Source organism: Zootoca vivipara, chromosome 3, assembly GCF_965207765.1.
Source record: "Zootoca vivipara chromosome 3, rZooViv2.hap1.1, whole genome shotgun sequence".
Classification (NCBI taxonomy): Eukaryota; Metazoa; Chordata; class Lepidosauria; order Squamata; family Lacertidae; genus Zootoca; species Zootoca vivipara.
Genome location: NC_142586.1, coordinates 30,835,822 through 30,852,499, shown reverse-complemented (window position 1 = coordinate 30,852,499; position 16,678 = coordinate 30,835,822). Strand labels below are relative to the sequence as shown.

The window sequence follows — 16,678 nt, the reverse complement described above, 5'->3', positions numbered from 1 at the left end:
CAGACCATAAGAAACCAGGGAGAGCCGGGAAGCTTATCAGCTGCGCTGGGCAGGACATGTGAGCGTTTATTGTTGTGAGCTCTTTTTAATGCCTTCTTCGCTACAGCTGCACTTCAAGACGGAGATGAAAACAGTGACCACGCTCTTTTAGCCACCGTTTATGCAAAAAAAGAAGTAGTAGTCCTGCTGAATTTAAACAGAATGTGAATCTGCTGTGCCTTTGTGCCGGAGTGGAGGAAGAAACGCTCTAGTTTCCTGCTGTGCGGTTGCCTTAAAACAGGACAACAACTTTCAAGGAGTGTGTTCTGCGAGTGAAACTGGGGGGGAAGTTTCTTTTTCTACTAAATCTGTTCCGTTGCTTTTTTGTATTATTGTTATTATTTCATTGGTCTGGCTCCTCAGAAAACTTGTGTTTCCCATGGAACTTCTGAACGCCCCACAGAGAAGCTTTAAGGAAGCAAGGAATAAACTGCCTTTTGAATCGAGGTTATTTATAGCTGCTGCCAAAAAAGGGGGAAAGCTTCTTCTTTTATTATTATTATTATTACAACTCTGGATGTACCTTAGTTTTTCCTGAAGCCTTTCTCTGTGCCTTGGTCTCCACAGTCTACAGCTCTTCTGGTTTGTTTTTCTTCAAAAGCGTCCACAACATGGCTTATTTATAAAGGAGATGGAATTCTGCAAGCCATTTAAATGGATTACAGTTAATCTGTCACCTCCTGAATATAGCGTGCTGCCTGCTATAATGCTGATTCATTTTGAAGACTTAATCTGGAGATTTAAGACACACATTTTGACCTAAAAATTGAAATGGAATGCTATGTCGGAAGTTCTGAGTCTTTTGAGCCACTTAAAGATTTTCCTGGGGTTTGGGGGGGTTTGTACATTTTGTTGGTGTCTTTGTGCATTGAGTTAGTATTTTAAAATATTAAAAGGTGTGGGTTGTTTTTTGTTTCCCCTCTCCCACCCCCCTTCAGCTCAAGCACTTTATATTTTAGGGGCAGGGGGAGAAATGTTTTAAATCACAGCCAGGTAAACTTACACAGATGCACTGATTACGACCTTAACCGCCTCATAAATTATTTCCTGTGTTTTAGTATGTAAGCATCTTTCTGCTGAGGGCAAGTTTACTGTACTTTTTTTTATAAAAAAACTGCTTTTCTATTATTTTATTTTATTTTTACTTTATGTGTGTTGCGTGTCTCCAATAAGGTAGCCTAGCAGCAGTGCTAGATCTATTAATTCCTGCAAAAATGGGGAAGCCGCTGAGCAGGCCAGACTGTTTACGCCAGAATCCTCCTTGTGTAGGAAAAGGTGATGAAGAAGAAGAAGATATAAATATTGAGGACTGTTATGTTCCCCAGAGGTCAATCTATGACACTGTGCGGCTGAATGAGCAGATTGACTCAGGTTCTAAAGGCAGCCTCTCCTCCAGGCATTTCTCAGATCGGACTTTGCCGTATAGTCATAGAACACTGGACCTTAGCACATTGTGCTCCAATGGTGCCCTCTCCTCCTCTAGTGTGTTTGAACTCAGAGGACAGGAAGCCAATAAGCTAGATGAAAAAATGATCTTTGATGCCCTTAAGCTGAACAGTGACATCATTCGAACAGCTGGCTTGCCCAAAGCAAAGTATCACACAGAAAAGAAAGAACACAGGAGATCCTGGAGGATGCTTGTCCCACCAAATTTTGCAGACTATGCAAATAAAAGTGAGTGCTCACTTGCTGGGACTGTTGATGTGTCTGGCTTAGCAGCAACAGGCCAGGTCAAATGTGGGACTAGTTCTCTAACTTCCGAAGAAGATGACTCTGGTCTGTGCAGTCCTCCAGCAGAAAGAGAAGAAAAACAAGATGTGCTAGAAGGGGAACAAACTCAATTTAGGAGCATATCTTCCATAGATGATAATCAGTTTGTAGGTAAATTTGGATCATTTTCTCCTACCGTTTCTAGTAGTGAACATCAAATTTCATTGCTTACCTCCAGAAGTGCCCCTACCAGTGGACACTGTCAAGTAAAATTGCAGAATGCTTCACATATAGAGCAAGAATCTTTATGGACCTATGAGGGCAACCAAGAGGAAGGAGATGGACATTGCAGTCCACTGACATATTTGAAAGAAGACCTCTTAGCACATCCCAAATGGCTCCAGGATGGTGAGAGGGAACATGATTTCACTTTAGACAAAGAGGAAGTGAGGAACAGCGCTGAAGTTAATGAGCCATTAGACACCCAAGACAGGATGATTGAAAAAGACCTCCTGGATTTTGCAACTCAGGATATAGATATTTATGATGATGATGATGATGCAGCTTTACATGCTAGTGATATGGACTTAGTAAAATATGTGATTTTGCATGAAACTGAGGAAAGTAATATGGCCCATGCAAGTGCAATAGAGTTGTCCTGTCAGGCTTTAGAGACTAATAATACCACATGCTGTCAAAAAGCAAATCCAATCAGCGCTGAATTCAGCTTTTGGACTACAGGCATGCAGATAGAACAAACCTTGGATACAGTGTGCAATGGCATGTTGTCTAATAAGGTAATTCCAAACTTAACTGCATTCTTTTCATGCTGCAGGGTGGGTTTTTTTTAATAAAAAAAATTTCTTCTGTAATTGCATCATGAATGCTTATGTTTAGATTTTGCTAATCTACCCAAAGAGTTCCTTTAGAAGCATTTGCCCAACAAGTTATTAGAAGGCAGAAATTGGCGAGATGGTCACTTCAGTAAATTGATTAAGGGCAGCTTGTGACAGGGTTGATTGCTTCCAGCTGTTTGGTTGCATGGCTATTTATTGTCCAGATGGTGCCTGTTACCCTTTTATTTGGAATGCTTCCACTAGGCATTGATGTTCAGCACCCCCTCCTCCCCTCCCCTCCCCTCAAAATATGTTTCAAGCAGCCAATGCCATTCAAGGGCAGATAGGCCTTCCCTATTCAGATTTAACCAGATTTCAGCTGCAGCCATATACTGTACACACTTTCATGGGAGTAAGGCCCATTAAACCCAATGGGCATGCTTCTTCTGAGTTGACACGTGTAGGATCGCACTGTTCATCATAAAGGTATACACAACGATGCTCAGATTGCTGCGGTTTCCAAAGTAGACAGATTAAAGGCTTGTTGCACGTACTGAAATTGTTTCCTTGCATCTTCATGCCAAAAAGTAGTCCTAAAGTTGCAGGGGATTTTTTTTTACAAGAGATCTTGTAACATTTACTGAGCGGTGAATGAAGTAAGGAAGTAGAAAACAGCTTTGTAATAAGCATGGGGAGCTTGTGAAGTCTTTAATTTTGTTCTTTTTGTTTTTGGTCACTGATCTGGTTGTGCCCTGAGTTATTTTAGGACTTGTTGCTAAGCTGTTCTGGCAAACTCCAGCCTCAATTCCTACTTTTGTGAGTGGGTACTGTGTGTATTTAAACAACAAATCAAGGTGAACGACTTGGTTTGGACTGTTAATGGAATTGTCTTAAAAAGATATGAACATCTGAAATAGAAGAAGAGAGATGAGTTGAAAGGACTACATTGCTAGTTCCATGGGCCTAAACTGGAGCAGGACTTGTGTTTCTCACACAGCAACCTCAAACTTAGGAAGCTGTTTTTGAAAGAGAGGAGAATATCAAAAGTAGTTTCTGGAACCTGGGGTGTGTACATATGCCTGCCTGTTCGATTGCCAGTCAAAGATACTACTGAGCTAACACTTGGGCATGTGTAAATTAGCTTTTGCATACCAGCCCTTGTTTATTTTTCTAAACTAAAGAGAACTTGCCCATCTTATATATTATTTTGTGGGAAAGGTAAGACCTGTTTGCTGTTTTCAACTACTTTGTTCCTCAGAACTCTGCTTTATAATGCTCCCCCCTTTAACAAATCCCACAATGTCCTGCAAATAGGTACTGCTATTGAGCGCAGCAAAATACTGTAGCATTATACTAGTAAATAAGGCTTGCAAACTTCAAGTGTATGTGTATATGTGTGTGTGTGTGTGTGTGTGTGTGTGTGTTTGTTTGTTTGTTTGTTTGTTCCTGGTTGCTACTATGTAACACACCATCGTGTCTGAGGATTATTGCATGTAGACTCAAACGTGTGTGAGCTGTCCATGTTCAGACTTAAGTTCCTCGCTGCCCCTGCGAAACCCCCTTCTCCCAGTTATTAGTGTGGATTCAAGGCCTTGAGGAGAGATGGGCCACACACTGTCCTGTGTGTCAAATGTGCTTGCTGTGTGTTGAAGTGCTGGCTGCTGTTATGATGTAAACTTAGGTGTGAACATGTACTGTTTGCATACTATCCTAGAAAATCTGGGTTTCTTACACTATGTACACACCAAGTTTCTGCTTTCCTACTAGTGTCGTGCTTGACCATTTTGGTGTACAGTTTATCCTGCCTTGGGGAGGCTTCTTATCATTTTTGTTTTCAATTATGTGAGCATAAAAATTACTTAGGGCTGATATTGAGGAACATTAACTGTAAACATGCTTTCTTTTCAGACTGTTGTAGGATTTTGGGTGTCCTGAGCTACTAGAGTGTCTAGCCTCATAGGTTCTGAGGAATAACTTTAGCCATACTGAGGTACACTTGTAGTATCCCCCTAACATTGCTTGTATTAAGGGAACGATGTTCGTAGTGGCAGCTGAAATATATATTCAGGATGTGAGCCATGTTTGCTAGTAACACTATAATAATAAAGCTTAGAACAGTATTGCAGTACCATGTCTTCACAATATTTTACTGACTATAGTGAAATTACTGCCGAAGGACAGTGTCTGTAGTAGTAGAAGAAAAAGAAAAAGATTGTTTTTTTGGGGGGGGAGGGGAGGGACTACTTCAAAGTTAAGAAGCTTTAAGACCAAAGTTTGTATGGGTTCATAACACCACCAACAGCATTTGATGCCTGTGGAATATTTTCTGTCACTAGCCTTTGCAAGTCCTCAAATGAACATCACTTAGGTTGGTGGGTTGAGTTATCCTGCATTATGATGTCATTGTGTGAAGCGTGCTTGAATTTCTTGCCAATGAGGACCACCTGGGAAATAAAGGGACACGGTCCCCGTTTTCCCCCATTATCTTCTAAAACAATATAGCCATTACTAGTCTTATCTAGAAAGTGAATGCTGGTGTAGTTCCTTAGTCACATGATCAGCTCATTCTCCCAGGCCATTCCTGAGGTCCAGGCTCACCATGCTATAGTGGCCCCCAAATCGTTGGATAGCGATTGCATTTCTCCACTGTGCAGTTAGGACTGGGGCAGGTCCCTTCCTGCATGTGCCCAGCATCTCATTGCTTACTTAGTCTGTAGGAGCCACACTGTCCAACACCAGCTCCTCCCATTAGAACTAAGAGCACTGCATCATCTTTAAATGGCTATGCAAATCATTATGCACCACAGAAACATGCTGGGCATATTCAGATGATTGATTAATTTCCTCACCAAACTTTAAGCATTTCCCTTGTCCACCATTACTACTCATACAGTGGTGCCTCGCTAGACGAATTTAATTCATTCCACGGGTCTTTTCTTATAATGAAAAATTCGTCTAGCGAATCCCATAGGAATGCATTGAATTTTTTTTTTGAATTTTTTTTTTTTGCCCATAGGAATGCATTAATTGAATTTCAATGCAATTCCTATGGGAAACCGCGATTCGCTAGACAAATTTTTCATAAAACAAATTTGTCTAGCGAGGCAACCTCTGCTAGAAAAAACCTTTCGTTAAGCGGAACTTTTGTTAAGCAGGGCATTTGTTAAGCGAGGCACCACTGTACTTTCAAACTCTATTGTGAACAGATATCTGAACAATTACTATCCACAATATGTAATCCTCTTCAGTTTGACATAGGTGTCTACAACGTTGCTTTAAATATTGTTTGAGCATCTATATTAGGAAGATTCAGTATGGAGCACTATGTTTGTCTCTTCCTTTTAAATACAGTGTTTGTTGTTTTATGTAATAGCAGTTTTTTTAATTCCTGTTTGGGTTAATGTGTATATAATTTACTCTGAGTTGTTTTGTGTTTACACATTAAGAGCAATACTGTCTTTTAACACTATGTTCACGACATGCTGTGTGATTTTACTACTGATATCTGCTCTGGTCGCTACTTATGCTCAGCATGTTCCAGACTTAATAATCTAAATGTGCCTTTGCCTTTCTTTATTTTTTTCCCTTTTGATCTGAAGGTGTTCGAGAAGGAAAAGATTGAACCACTGCAGGTTAAGCAACAGGAGGTAAATTGGTTGGGTCAAGGCCTTATTCAGAGTGCTGCTAAAAATGCTAGTACTGATAACCTTGAGCGTGATCTTGAGGATGTTAACACAAGATGGAAAACTCTCAACAAAAAGGTACATTACTTGTATTTGCACTGTAGTTTAGTTTGCTGCTGTTTTTGTTTTGCTCTTATTTCTGATTTTCACTACAAAGTAATACTACACATTATTGTAGTAGACTGCATAACAAAATGCACAAAATCCCCAGTCCAGAACTCAATGTGTGCTCTGGTGCTCATGTAGAGCTCCTACAGAAGCCGACTACCCTTTGTCACATGGGTACCATGTCATTTTAATGTCCATGGAAAAAAACCTGTAGGAAGTCAAAAGCCTAAAGGAAATAGAGGATTACAAAACATAATTCATGCTGCTTTCTGTGTCATGCTGATTGAAGCAAAATGCCTACTCAGCTGTCTTCAGCCCTGTTTAGGGAAGTTTTTAATGACTGATGTTGTAATCTATTTTTAATCTTTTAAAAATACAGCCCAGAGTGGCTGAGGAAACCCAGCCAGATGGGCGGGGTATAAATAATAAATTATTGTTTGTTTATTATATTATATTACTGGTATATTAATGCCCAAATAAAGATGCATGCATTGAAGAGGCACATGAAGTACTTAGGCTTCCCAGGGGATTATCCCTAGGCAGGTCTACCTCACACTTTGTGCACCTATGGCCTACTGGTACAAAATGTTGTATTGCTCATATCTGTATTAAGACAATTTTAAATATTTTCCGAAGTGCACAGAATGTCACTCAAGTCAATGGAGAGCTTCATAGTTTAGGAGCTGCTAGCCTTAAATTGTTCCTCCTCCTTCTCACATTTCTTATTTTCCCTAGGGGGTGTTTGATTGACTGGAAAGACAGTAAGAGGTATTTGTGGGAAGAGGATAATATTTACAATGTTTTTTTCTTTTTTGTTAGGTTGCTCAAAGAGCAGCCCAGTTGCAAGAGGCACTGCTCCACTGTGGGAGGTTTCAAGATGCTGTCGAATCTATCCTTAGTTGGCTTATTGACACAGAAGACCTTGTGGCTAATCAGAAGCCTCCATCTGCTGAGTTCAAAGTTGTGAAGGCCCAAATACAGGAACAGAAAGTGAGTGGAAGTTATTTATCTATCTTTAGATTAATTAGATTTTCCCTGTCACCTGCTCAGTGGGGTATTTTAAACTGTTTTTAAAGCTGTGTTATAATATTGTAACCCACCCAGGGCCTTAGGATAAATGGTGGGTAATTAATAACAGTAATAACATGTGGCGGCCTGGATAACAGTGTGGCTGAGTGTGTATTAAACGTGCACTATAAGAGGGACAGTTGCAAAAGAACCTGAAAAAAATACCTTTCCATAGTCTCTGTGATCCCATCACTTAGGAGGGTTGTCATGGATGCTCATGTGGGGAATGTGTATGGTTTTTTTCAGGGGAAGGGCAAATTTTCTCAACCCAATCTCTGAAATTCTCTCTAAAGCTTTGCCCTTTCCTACTTTCATTCTCCACTCATCTTAACAGAGGCACCCAGACTGTAGCATATTAGTGGGACAGGATCTGTTAGTCCTGCCTTTTAGCTGTATGCCTCGGATTCAGCGGTAGGCAGTGGGTTTTCCTGGGGGGAAGTGGCTAGGCAAGCGGAAGTGTGGGTGAGCCCTAAGTTGCTTTGGTTCATTCAATGAGAGAAGTGACCAATAAATATAACAAATAGTTGGTATGTAAATTTATATCCAGTTCTTCTTTCACCATGGAACTCAGTGGAGTTCCCAGGCAGTCTCCTATCCAGGCATTGATTGCATCTTTTGTCTGGGGAAATGTGGTTTTCTTCACTTCTTTGGGAAATGTGGGGAACTGGTGCAGACTGGGGGGGGGGGTGTGGCGGCAGGGGCCGTGTATCACAGAGTAAACAATCATTTCATTGGACCAGTTTTCTGCATATATTGCAAGGAAAACTCTGGAATATTTGTGCTGGGTCTTGGCATCATTTCATGCACATGTACATTTCACTGGATCAAAAAAAAATTATTTCCAGGATCAAAAACAATCTGATGTTTGAAAAGACATCACTGATATTGTGAAAGGGGGCAGGAGGAAGGAGAACATCGTAGAGCTACTCCCTTAGGTTGAAATAAAGTTCAAAATTTTGTCAGGGCTTCAATCCCCCTTCATCATTTTGACAACCCTCCACCCCACCCCTTCTCAGCTAATCTCTTTTTCCCATATATGCCATTCAGTGTGGACATATACGAGTTGCCTATACAAATGGGTTAGTAAGGAATGAAATATGTGCCTGGTGTCACCTTCTGCTCCACCCCTTACTTCCTGATTTTCGTCTCTAGAGTTTTGTAGAATCTGTTTTGGGGGTAACATCTTGATGTGCCTGTATCTTCAGTTAATAATGTCAAACACCCCTGCTTCAGATTTTTCAACAATTGTTTGTAACACTGTTGCTGATGGAGAGTTAGACCCTCCCTTAAAAGGCGGCGGGGGGGGGGAAGAAGGTTCATATTAAATACTGAATTGGCAGTTGTGGAGTAAATACAGCACATCAAACTCTGTAACCAGATCCATAATTACTTTCCTGTTCAAAATAAATACATGAACAAGGAAAGAGCAAGTCACAGCATGCACAGCATCAGAGAGAAGTTGTGCTCTCTGAGCAGTCTTAACAAAAGGCAGTAGGAGAGAGGAGGGGGGATTTTTGGCTGAAACATAGAAGGCAACCCTCAGGGAAGATCACTGCATGATGCTTAGTGAATCAAGTCCTCAGGCTGTCTGGCCAAAGTGAGTATCCAAAGTTGCAGCTGCGCGCAACATAATCCTCTCCGAAATGATCATATGTTTGTACTGAAAATTTGGGACACAATCCAGAGAAAGTTATAACATGTTTGATTCCCCATTAAAATAATTTGGTCTTAGGCGCATCATTAAGCCCTGAATTGTGTTCATCTTATTGTATGTGGCCACAAGTGTTCTGAAAGGTGAGCACTAAATAAATAGGCAGATATTTCTCTGGATTTCACTGGATAGTTGCAAACATCACCAGCGTATTGAAAAGATGGGGAGAGTTCTTATGTGGAGCAGAAAATTTCCTTTGCTTTCTTTTTCCAAAATGGAAAATCTTCCCCAAAAGTTCCCAGCACTGTCATGTGTTATCCCACTGTGATTCCCCCCTCCCCCCCCCGGCACATGTCAACATCATACCTCATATAAGGCTTGTATATCTGTAGCCCTTCCAGAGCTTCCAGGATAGCATTGAAAAGAAATCTGAATGAAAACATTTGGAAGGATGCTAGTAGACCTTTACAACCGATGCTAAGATTGGTACAGTTTGCTCACTCTCATAATGAAATTACTTATTTATGCAATTTATGGCACTTGCATTGTAATACTGCTGGCACCCTCACAATTTCCTGCCATCTCAGAAAGTTCTTCCCTTAAGCCTGCCTCTTTTTGCCGGTAAACAAGACCTTGAAGAATCTGCCTCTTAATCTTTTTACAGCCTTGTAGTGAACAGTCATTTCCTGGCAATTTGATTTTTGATTGTTTTGTCTCCAGCTTCTCCAGAGATTGCTGGATGACCGCAGACCCACTGTTGAACTAATCAAGCGTGAAGGGGAGAAAATTGCAGAGTCAGCAGAGCCCGCTGATAAAGAGAAGATCTTGAAACAGCTGAGCCTCCTGGATAGCAGATGGGATGCCCTGCTTGACAAAGCAGAAACAAGGTACCTGAAATGTTTGCAATTCACTTAGCAGTACAGTAGTATGTACTCCTTGATACAGCATTAGAAACTAATTTGGAGCTATAGCAACATTTTCATCCAGTTAATTGTAAGATTCACATTTGCATTTGAAGCTAAATGAGAAAATAGCTCTGAGTATATTCCAAGTTTTATTTTTAGAAATTTCAGTGAAATAATATGGGGAAATCAGTATCACATAATCACCCGTTCTTGTAGTAAAGTGGATGTCTCCCATAATCTTCCAATTATGGGAACTACTTTTGGGTGTAGTTCAGAGATTTTTGAACTAATACAGTCAACCTATTGAAGTAGTTCTTTCCAAGCTCTTTTTAAAAAACTTTTTAGTATTACATACATCCCTCATCCCACAAAATGTGCTTTGTTTTCACATATTGTAGGAATCGTCAGTTGGAAGGTATCTCAGCTGTAGCACAGCAATTCCATGAAACTTTAGAACCACTGGTTGAGTGGCTAACCATCACTGAAAAGAGGCTTTCAAATTCAGAACCCATTGGAACACAGGCTTCCAAACTACAACAGCAGATTTCTCAACATAAAGTAAGATCTTAATGTCCCTTTCATTGGGGCATTTTTTTTAATGGTTTGTAAATCAAAAGTGGATTATTCCCCCCAACACATTTTTTAATTACTTTGTTTATATGCTTCTTTTTACCATCAAAGTTACATTCTTTTGGCTGTTCTTGAGTTGTTTTCATATTTGGTTTTATGGTGTGTGTTTTTTTGTTTGCTTGTTTTTCTTTTCTTTTTCTCGCTACTTTGACAACTTCATTTAGGCCTTTGAGGAAGACATCGCCACTCGCAACAAAAATTTGCAGCAAGCTATTAATATTGGTCAGGCTTTAAAGGCATTGAGCTCCAAGGAAGATAAGGAAATGGTGCAGGAGAAACTATATTCTTCAGAAGCCCAATACACTGAGATTCGAGAGAAAAGTGGCAGTAGGGCTCAGCTTCTACAGCAAGCCTATTGCAATGCTCAAATTTTTGGAGAAGATGAAGTTGAATTGATGAATTGGCTGAATGAAGTTCATGAGAAACTGAGCAAACTGGCAGTCCAAGACTACAATACTGACTTGCTTGTGAAACAACAAACTGAAATGCTGGTATTTCCATTTATTTTCTGTTGATTTTATTTTACCATTTTTAGCACTATTTCGTATTACATCTCATATTTTATATTTTATTTTATAGTCATTTAATTGTGTATCCTATTCATTTATTTTTAAGCCTTTATCCTCCCCGCACCCCGCTCCAGTTCTCACTCTGAGAGAATAAGTGGCTGCTTATAGACTTTCAGCTTTATAGATTTTAAATTATGACTTCTCTAATGATAAAAGCATTCTAAAATGTTCTAGGCTCTCCAAGAAGAGATTCTCCTCAGAAAGCAAAATGTTGATCAGGCTATACAAAATGGTTTGGAGCTTCTCAAACAAACAACAGGTAAGAAAGCCATAAGGAAATTAATGATTTATGACAACAAAGACAAGTAAAGTAGAAACTTCTTGGGGCCCACTGACTCTTACTGGAACCTTTTTAAAGCTCATTAAAAAAAACCTTTTTGTTCATAAGTAATGGGATAACTTTAAAATCATGGGTGCAGTGTGTAATAAAGTTTTACAGTGTAATAGTATACCTGTCCACTCAGAGGTAAGCATGACTGAGCTCAGCAGAGCTTACTCCCAGGTAAGTATGTATGTGAAAAGAAAGCAGTAATGAGAGTTGGTGTAGCATAGTGGTTGAGAGCATGAGCTGGGAGTCCTCAGTTCAAATCTCACCACAGCCATGAACTTGTTGGGTGACAATAGGCAAACCATTAACTCAGCCTCAGCCTTCCTGCTATAATATTCTACTGGTCTACTGTGCAGAGCTATTGGGAAAATTTAGGGCTGATAGGAAATTTCTCAGAAGAGAATTTCCTAACAGATGTTTGAACAGTTGGAGAATTTCACTTTACTGCTGGGGAATATATGGTGAAGGTGAAAAGACCCTGATGTTGGGAAAGATGGAGGGCACAAGGAGAAGGGGACGACAGAGGACGAGATGGTTGGACAGTTTTCTCGAAGCTACGAATATGAGTCTGACCAAACTGTGGGAGGCAGTGGAAGACAGGAGTGCCTGGCGTGCTCTGGTCCATGGGGTCACGAAGAGTCGGACACGACTAAACGACTAAACAACTAAACAACAACAATGGTGAAATAGCCTTCACAGATTTCGCCCTCTGTAAATTTTGAGCACACACTGGATCCAGTTTTAATATTGTTGTGGGGAGCAATAGACTTGGCCCCTACTCTTCCCATTCTCCTCTCTTAGTCCATTGCTTCCTTGATCAGCCGGGAGGCCATGGGGTAAGGTGATGTCATGAGCCAGCACAAGTGGTTAGCTGCTACTGTTCTGGAGTGGAGTGTATTCAAATTCCCGGGGCAATGCTGCAGGTACTGACCCAGTGTTTCTTGGCATGAGCTCAGGGCTATGGCTAATGATCCTGCAGCGAAGGTAAGAGATGTTGTCCCATAGAACAGAAACTTCGATTTCGGAAATGGAGAGACAGTGAAAAAAATGCTACCAGCCTTTGACAGAGCATATTTTCCTGCTGAAAATAGGGATTACAAATCCCAGAATGCCTGACAGGAAACTAACTTTCCATGTGTTGTTTCTGTCAGGGAGAGGGAAGGCCTTATCCTTTATGGAAATAGCATATAGACCATGGCTTTGCCTCTGGAAATTATTTCTCTTAGAGTTCCCATTCCAGGTCTCATCATGAAATGTTGTTCTGCTAGGGACAAGACACCCAACTTTTTGGGAGTCTTAGGGTTCAGGGATTTGGAAATGAAGTACAGTGGAGGGTGGTAAAGAAGCATCTTAAAAGTTTTGAACTTAACACTAAAAGCGACTTGAGACTTTTTTTATAGTACAGTATTCAGTTGAAACTCTTGAAAAGTTTGGACACCTTTTAGAGCAAACGAGTATGATCACCCACCCCAAACTTGAATATGCATGGTCCTGGAAGAATTGGATTATAGTTTTAATAGTTCCTTATTTTATGACTTTTGAGTAGCACTTCAGCATTTTAAAGCAGTTTTGTAATGTGTGGTATCATGATGCATGTCCATTTGGATCTCAGCCAGTAGATGTAAAGAAGGATTAAATAGACTGCTTAAAGAGCTGTAAAGAAGAATGTTGTAGTAAATGTAAAAAAAAAGCTTTTTAAAAATGACTGAGCAATTAGTCTACCTATTGCTGTGAGAGAGGCTGCTTCCCCCCACAGTAGACCTAGTACTGTGGGAAAGTTGCATTCCAATTGCACACAGCATGTCTGGCTTGTAGACCAACATCTTCTAAATTTTCCAGTCTCTAACTCCATGAACTTTCCAAGATATACATAGTTTGGGGCTGGGAAGAAGGGAGAGAGGAGAGAAGGAGATGAATTACAGAATTAGAACTTGAATTGTTCACTGAAAGATAAACATATAGTATAACGAACAGTGCAGTTTCAATTCTGACTTTTACTCTCTGTATAACGGCAATTGCATGGACATAGCCACTCAAAGAGGAAAATGTTCTTAATTGTAATTAGCGCTGTCAGTTGATTCATTATCTGCCTTATTTTAATGGATTAATTACTTTACATACCACAAAATCTCAATGTTTGTGTAGTTTCATTTATATTGGAGAAAAGACATAGTTGTTTTTTTTTAATAAAAAAATTCCTTCCAGTGGCACCTAAGAGACCAACTAAGTTTATCATTGGTAGGAGCTTTCGTGTGCATGCACACTTCTTCAGATACCAAGATATAGTCAAATAATGCTGCCATGCGGTGTTGGAAGGAAAGGCAATCCATTTTCCTCCTTAGCTTGGAATGCTATCATGTTATTCCCATATTCAGAGAGACCGATTCTGAACTTCAGGCTACACCCTGAGCCATGAGTACTGAGCTCTGCCTACCATACTGCCTGACACCTACTCAGGAATCATTTTGGATCCCAGCTTGTGCTGATGACTTAATTGATGTGAGTCAGGGCATAGAACAGGGATAGGGAGTCCAGATGTTGTTGGAGTCCATCTTCCATCAGAGCCAGCCAATAATCATGCAAAGATGAGAGCTGTAGTCCAACAACATCTGGATGACCACAGGTTCCTCATCCCTGACCTAGAGAATCCTGATTTATTTTGGTGGAGCCCAATCTAAAATAAGATGGGTGGGGTGGGCTAAAGCTGCATGTGCACAGCGAAGCTTCCATGCTTAGAAGAAAAACTAGCTCTATCAGGATGAAATATTTGTTCTATTTTTCACCTGTGGACTTAAAACACTAAAAACATCCTGCTCGTTTTAGATGATTAGTGTGTTAAATACCCCTTTCGCATTGCAGGTGATGAAGTTGTCATAATTCAAGATAAATTGGAAGGCATTAAAACAAGGTACAAGGACATAACTAAGCTGAGTTCTGATGTGTCCAAGACTTTAGAACAGGCTCTACAGCTTTCCGGTCAGCTGCAGTCAGCTCATGAGAAACTCTGCACTTGGCTGGATAAAGTTGAGGTGGAATTACAGTTGTACGAAGCGCAGGTCCCCAAAGGTGAAGAGTTAAGTCAAGCACAAGAAAGACAAAAGGTGAGCGTAAAATACTGTGTTTGCTTGTGGGCAGCCTTCCGGGGGCCACATGCCAGTGGCAAAAGTGGGTGGAGCAACAGGCATGACACTTCCCTTTGTACAGCTACACAGAAGTTGGGACGTTTTTGCATATATTCACACCTCATGCACATCCCTTCACCCTTCCTCTGGCTAAGCAAGAAGCATTATCATATTTCGAGAATGCATTTCAGAGTAGGGGAGGGAGGTGGAGAGAGAGATATGGAGTATTGTTCTTTTGTACTATCACCTTTTATTAGTTTAGAGGCTTGTGTCAGCATCATGTGGGTAGGTCATATAGATGACATAGATAGATAGATAGGTGCATGTGCACAGCGAAGCTTCCATGCTTAGAAGAAAAACTAGCTCAATCAGGATGAAATATTTGGTCTATTTTTCACCTGTGAACACTAAAAACATCCTGGTCATGTTTGATGATTAGTGTGAGAGGTTAGGGGGTCCCAAGCATGATTGTAACAAAAGCAAAGGTAGTCGAGTTGAAAAGAGTGGTATTTATAGCTTTGGCTTGCAGCTGTAACATTTCAACTATGTACTCTTAAACTAAATAAAAAAACTGAAGATGGGAGAGGGAGAAGACCAAAAAAGCTCCATGGCTGGAACCTTTGAGCTGTGCAGATTTTGTTTCTGTGCCAATGTGTTATTTTTAATTTGTTTAACCTTAAATATTCTTTTTTAGGCACTGAAAAAAGAAGCAAAAGACAATAAATGCTTACTGGACACTCTTAACGAAGTCAGCAGTGCTTTGCTTGAACTGGTGCCATGGAGAGCAAGGGAAGGGATAGACAAAATGATCACAGAAGACAACGAACGGTACAGATTAGTGAACGACACTATAACTCAGAAAGTGGAAGAAATTGATGCTGCCATTTTCAGATCGCAGCAGGTAAAAATGACCATAAATCTCATTTCAGTCTATGCGTGATAGGAAAAATATATATGTATATTTGTCTATCTATTCTAGGAATACATCTGGGTGTATATCTGGGAATCCGTACCAAAAGAAAAGGCTGCTATTCATGTTATTGGCACATGAATGCTACGTCTTTGCAAGAACTAGGGCCAAACTTGAAAAGAGCTTGGTCATAGTTGTCAGACAGGAGTCCTAGACCAAAACAAATCCAGTCATTGTTGTAGCCATCTGTCTTCTAGTTGACACAGAAATTACAGATCAGTCTCATACTGAGAGGCATTACGAGTGGCATCATGCAGTGATCTCAGTGGGAATTTCAGTACAGAAAGAATTGTAAACTCAAACCCCGTAACTTATTATTTATGCTGCTATGTAGGTCATATATCAGCTTGTGTAAATGAATGGTTGAAGTAAAGATGTGTACAGTAGCCAGTGGATGCAGTTTTGCAGGAAATATAAACATTATTTGCAGTTGTGGGCAGCATTAAAATGGGCCTAATATGCACACCAGTGTTTTGTTTGAAGGTTTTCTTTTTGTTTTTTAGAGCTTCTAATTTGTTGGCCCTTTAATTTAGTATGACTCAGTTTATATGCCTCTCTTTCAAAACGGAATGTCCAGGCCAAAAGTACCTTCTCTGATTATAAATGTGAGATGACAGCAAATGTTTGTGGCTTGTTTCAAATAGATTAAACAGTGTGATAAAGAATTACTCATGAAAAACATGGAGAAACCTCAGCCCACGTAACTTGCTTTTCAGTCATGATTCATAATTAAAGAATAAGATATGGCAGCTTATCCATTAAATTTCACCTTCAGTTGGAAGTGACTCTGTCACCACAAATATGTAAATTACCAACTTTCTCAAGCAGCTTAATAGGATTATTTCTTGTTCAACCAGCATATGTTGAAAGCATCAGATATAATGAAGAATTTTGATGACCTCTAAAGGTTGCATATGCTCCCACCATCATGAGTGGGTCCAATAAAAGTTAGCCACCTTATCAGTTTCTCTACCTCTTTCTTTTAGGAACATGATTCACATTGAAACTTGTTGTGTATATTTATTTGTCTGTTTAAACTAGACCATTCAAGTATTGTGC

General features: G+C 40.1%; 1 protein-coding gene across 41 annotated transcripts in view; it reads left to right on the top strand.

The window, feature by feature from the left end:
- DST (dystonin) overlaps positions 1 to 16,678 on the top strand; it is a 299,278-nt gene that overhangs the window by 225,386 nt on the left and 57,214 nt on the right. For 38 of the 41 annotated variants that reach the window (XM_035109746.3, XM_088665773.1, XM_035109753.3 and 35 more), the window contains 8 exons: positions 6,185 to 6,346; positions 7,196 to 7,366; positions 9,816 to 9,982; positions 10,399 to 10,558; positions 10,795 to 11,121; positions 11,374 to 11,458; positions 14,387 to 14,628; positions 15,344 to 15,550. In XM_035109746.3, coding sequence (XP_034965637.3) covers positions 6,185 to 6,346; positions 7,196 to 7,366; positions 9,816 to 9,982; positions 10,399 to 10,558; positions 10,795 to 11,121; positions 11,374 to 11,458; positions 14,387 to 14,628; positions 15,344 to 15,550 — 1,521 coding nt within the window. The remainder of the gene's footprint in view (positions 1 to 6,184; positions 6,347 to 7,195; positions 7,367 to 9,815; positions 9,983 to 10,398; positions 10,559 to 10,794; positions 11,122 to 11,373; positions 11,459 to 14,386; positions 14,629 to 15,343; positions 15,551 to 16,678) is intronic. The other 3 variants (XM_088665785.1, XM_088665783.1, XM_088665802.1) reach the window with 1 other exon arrangement.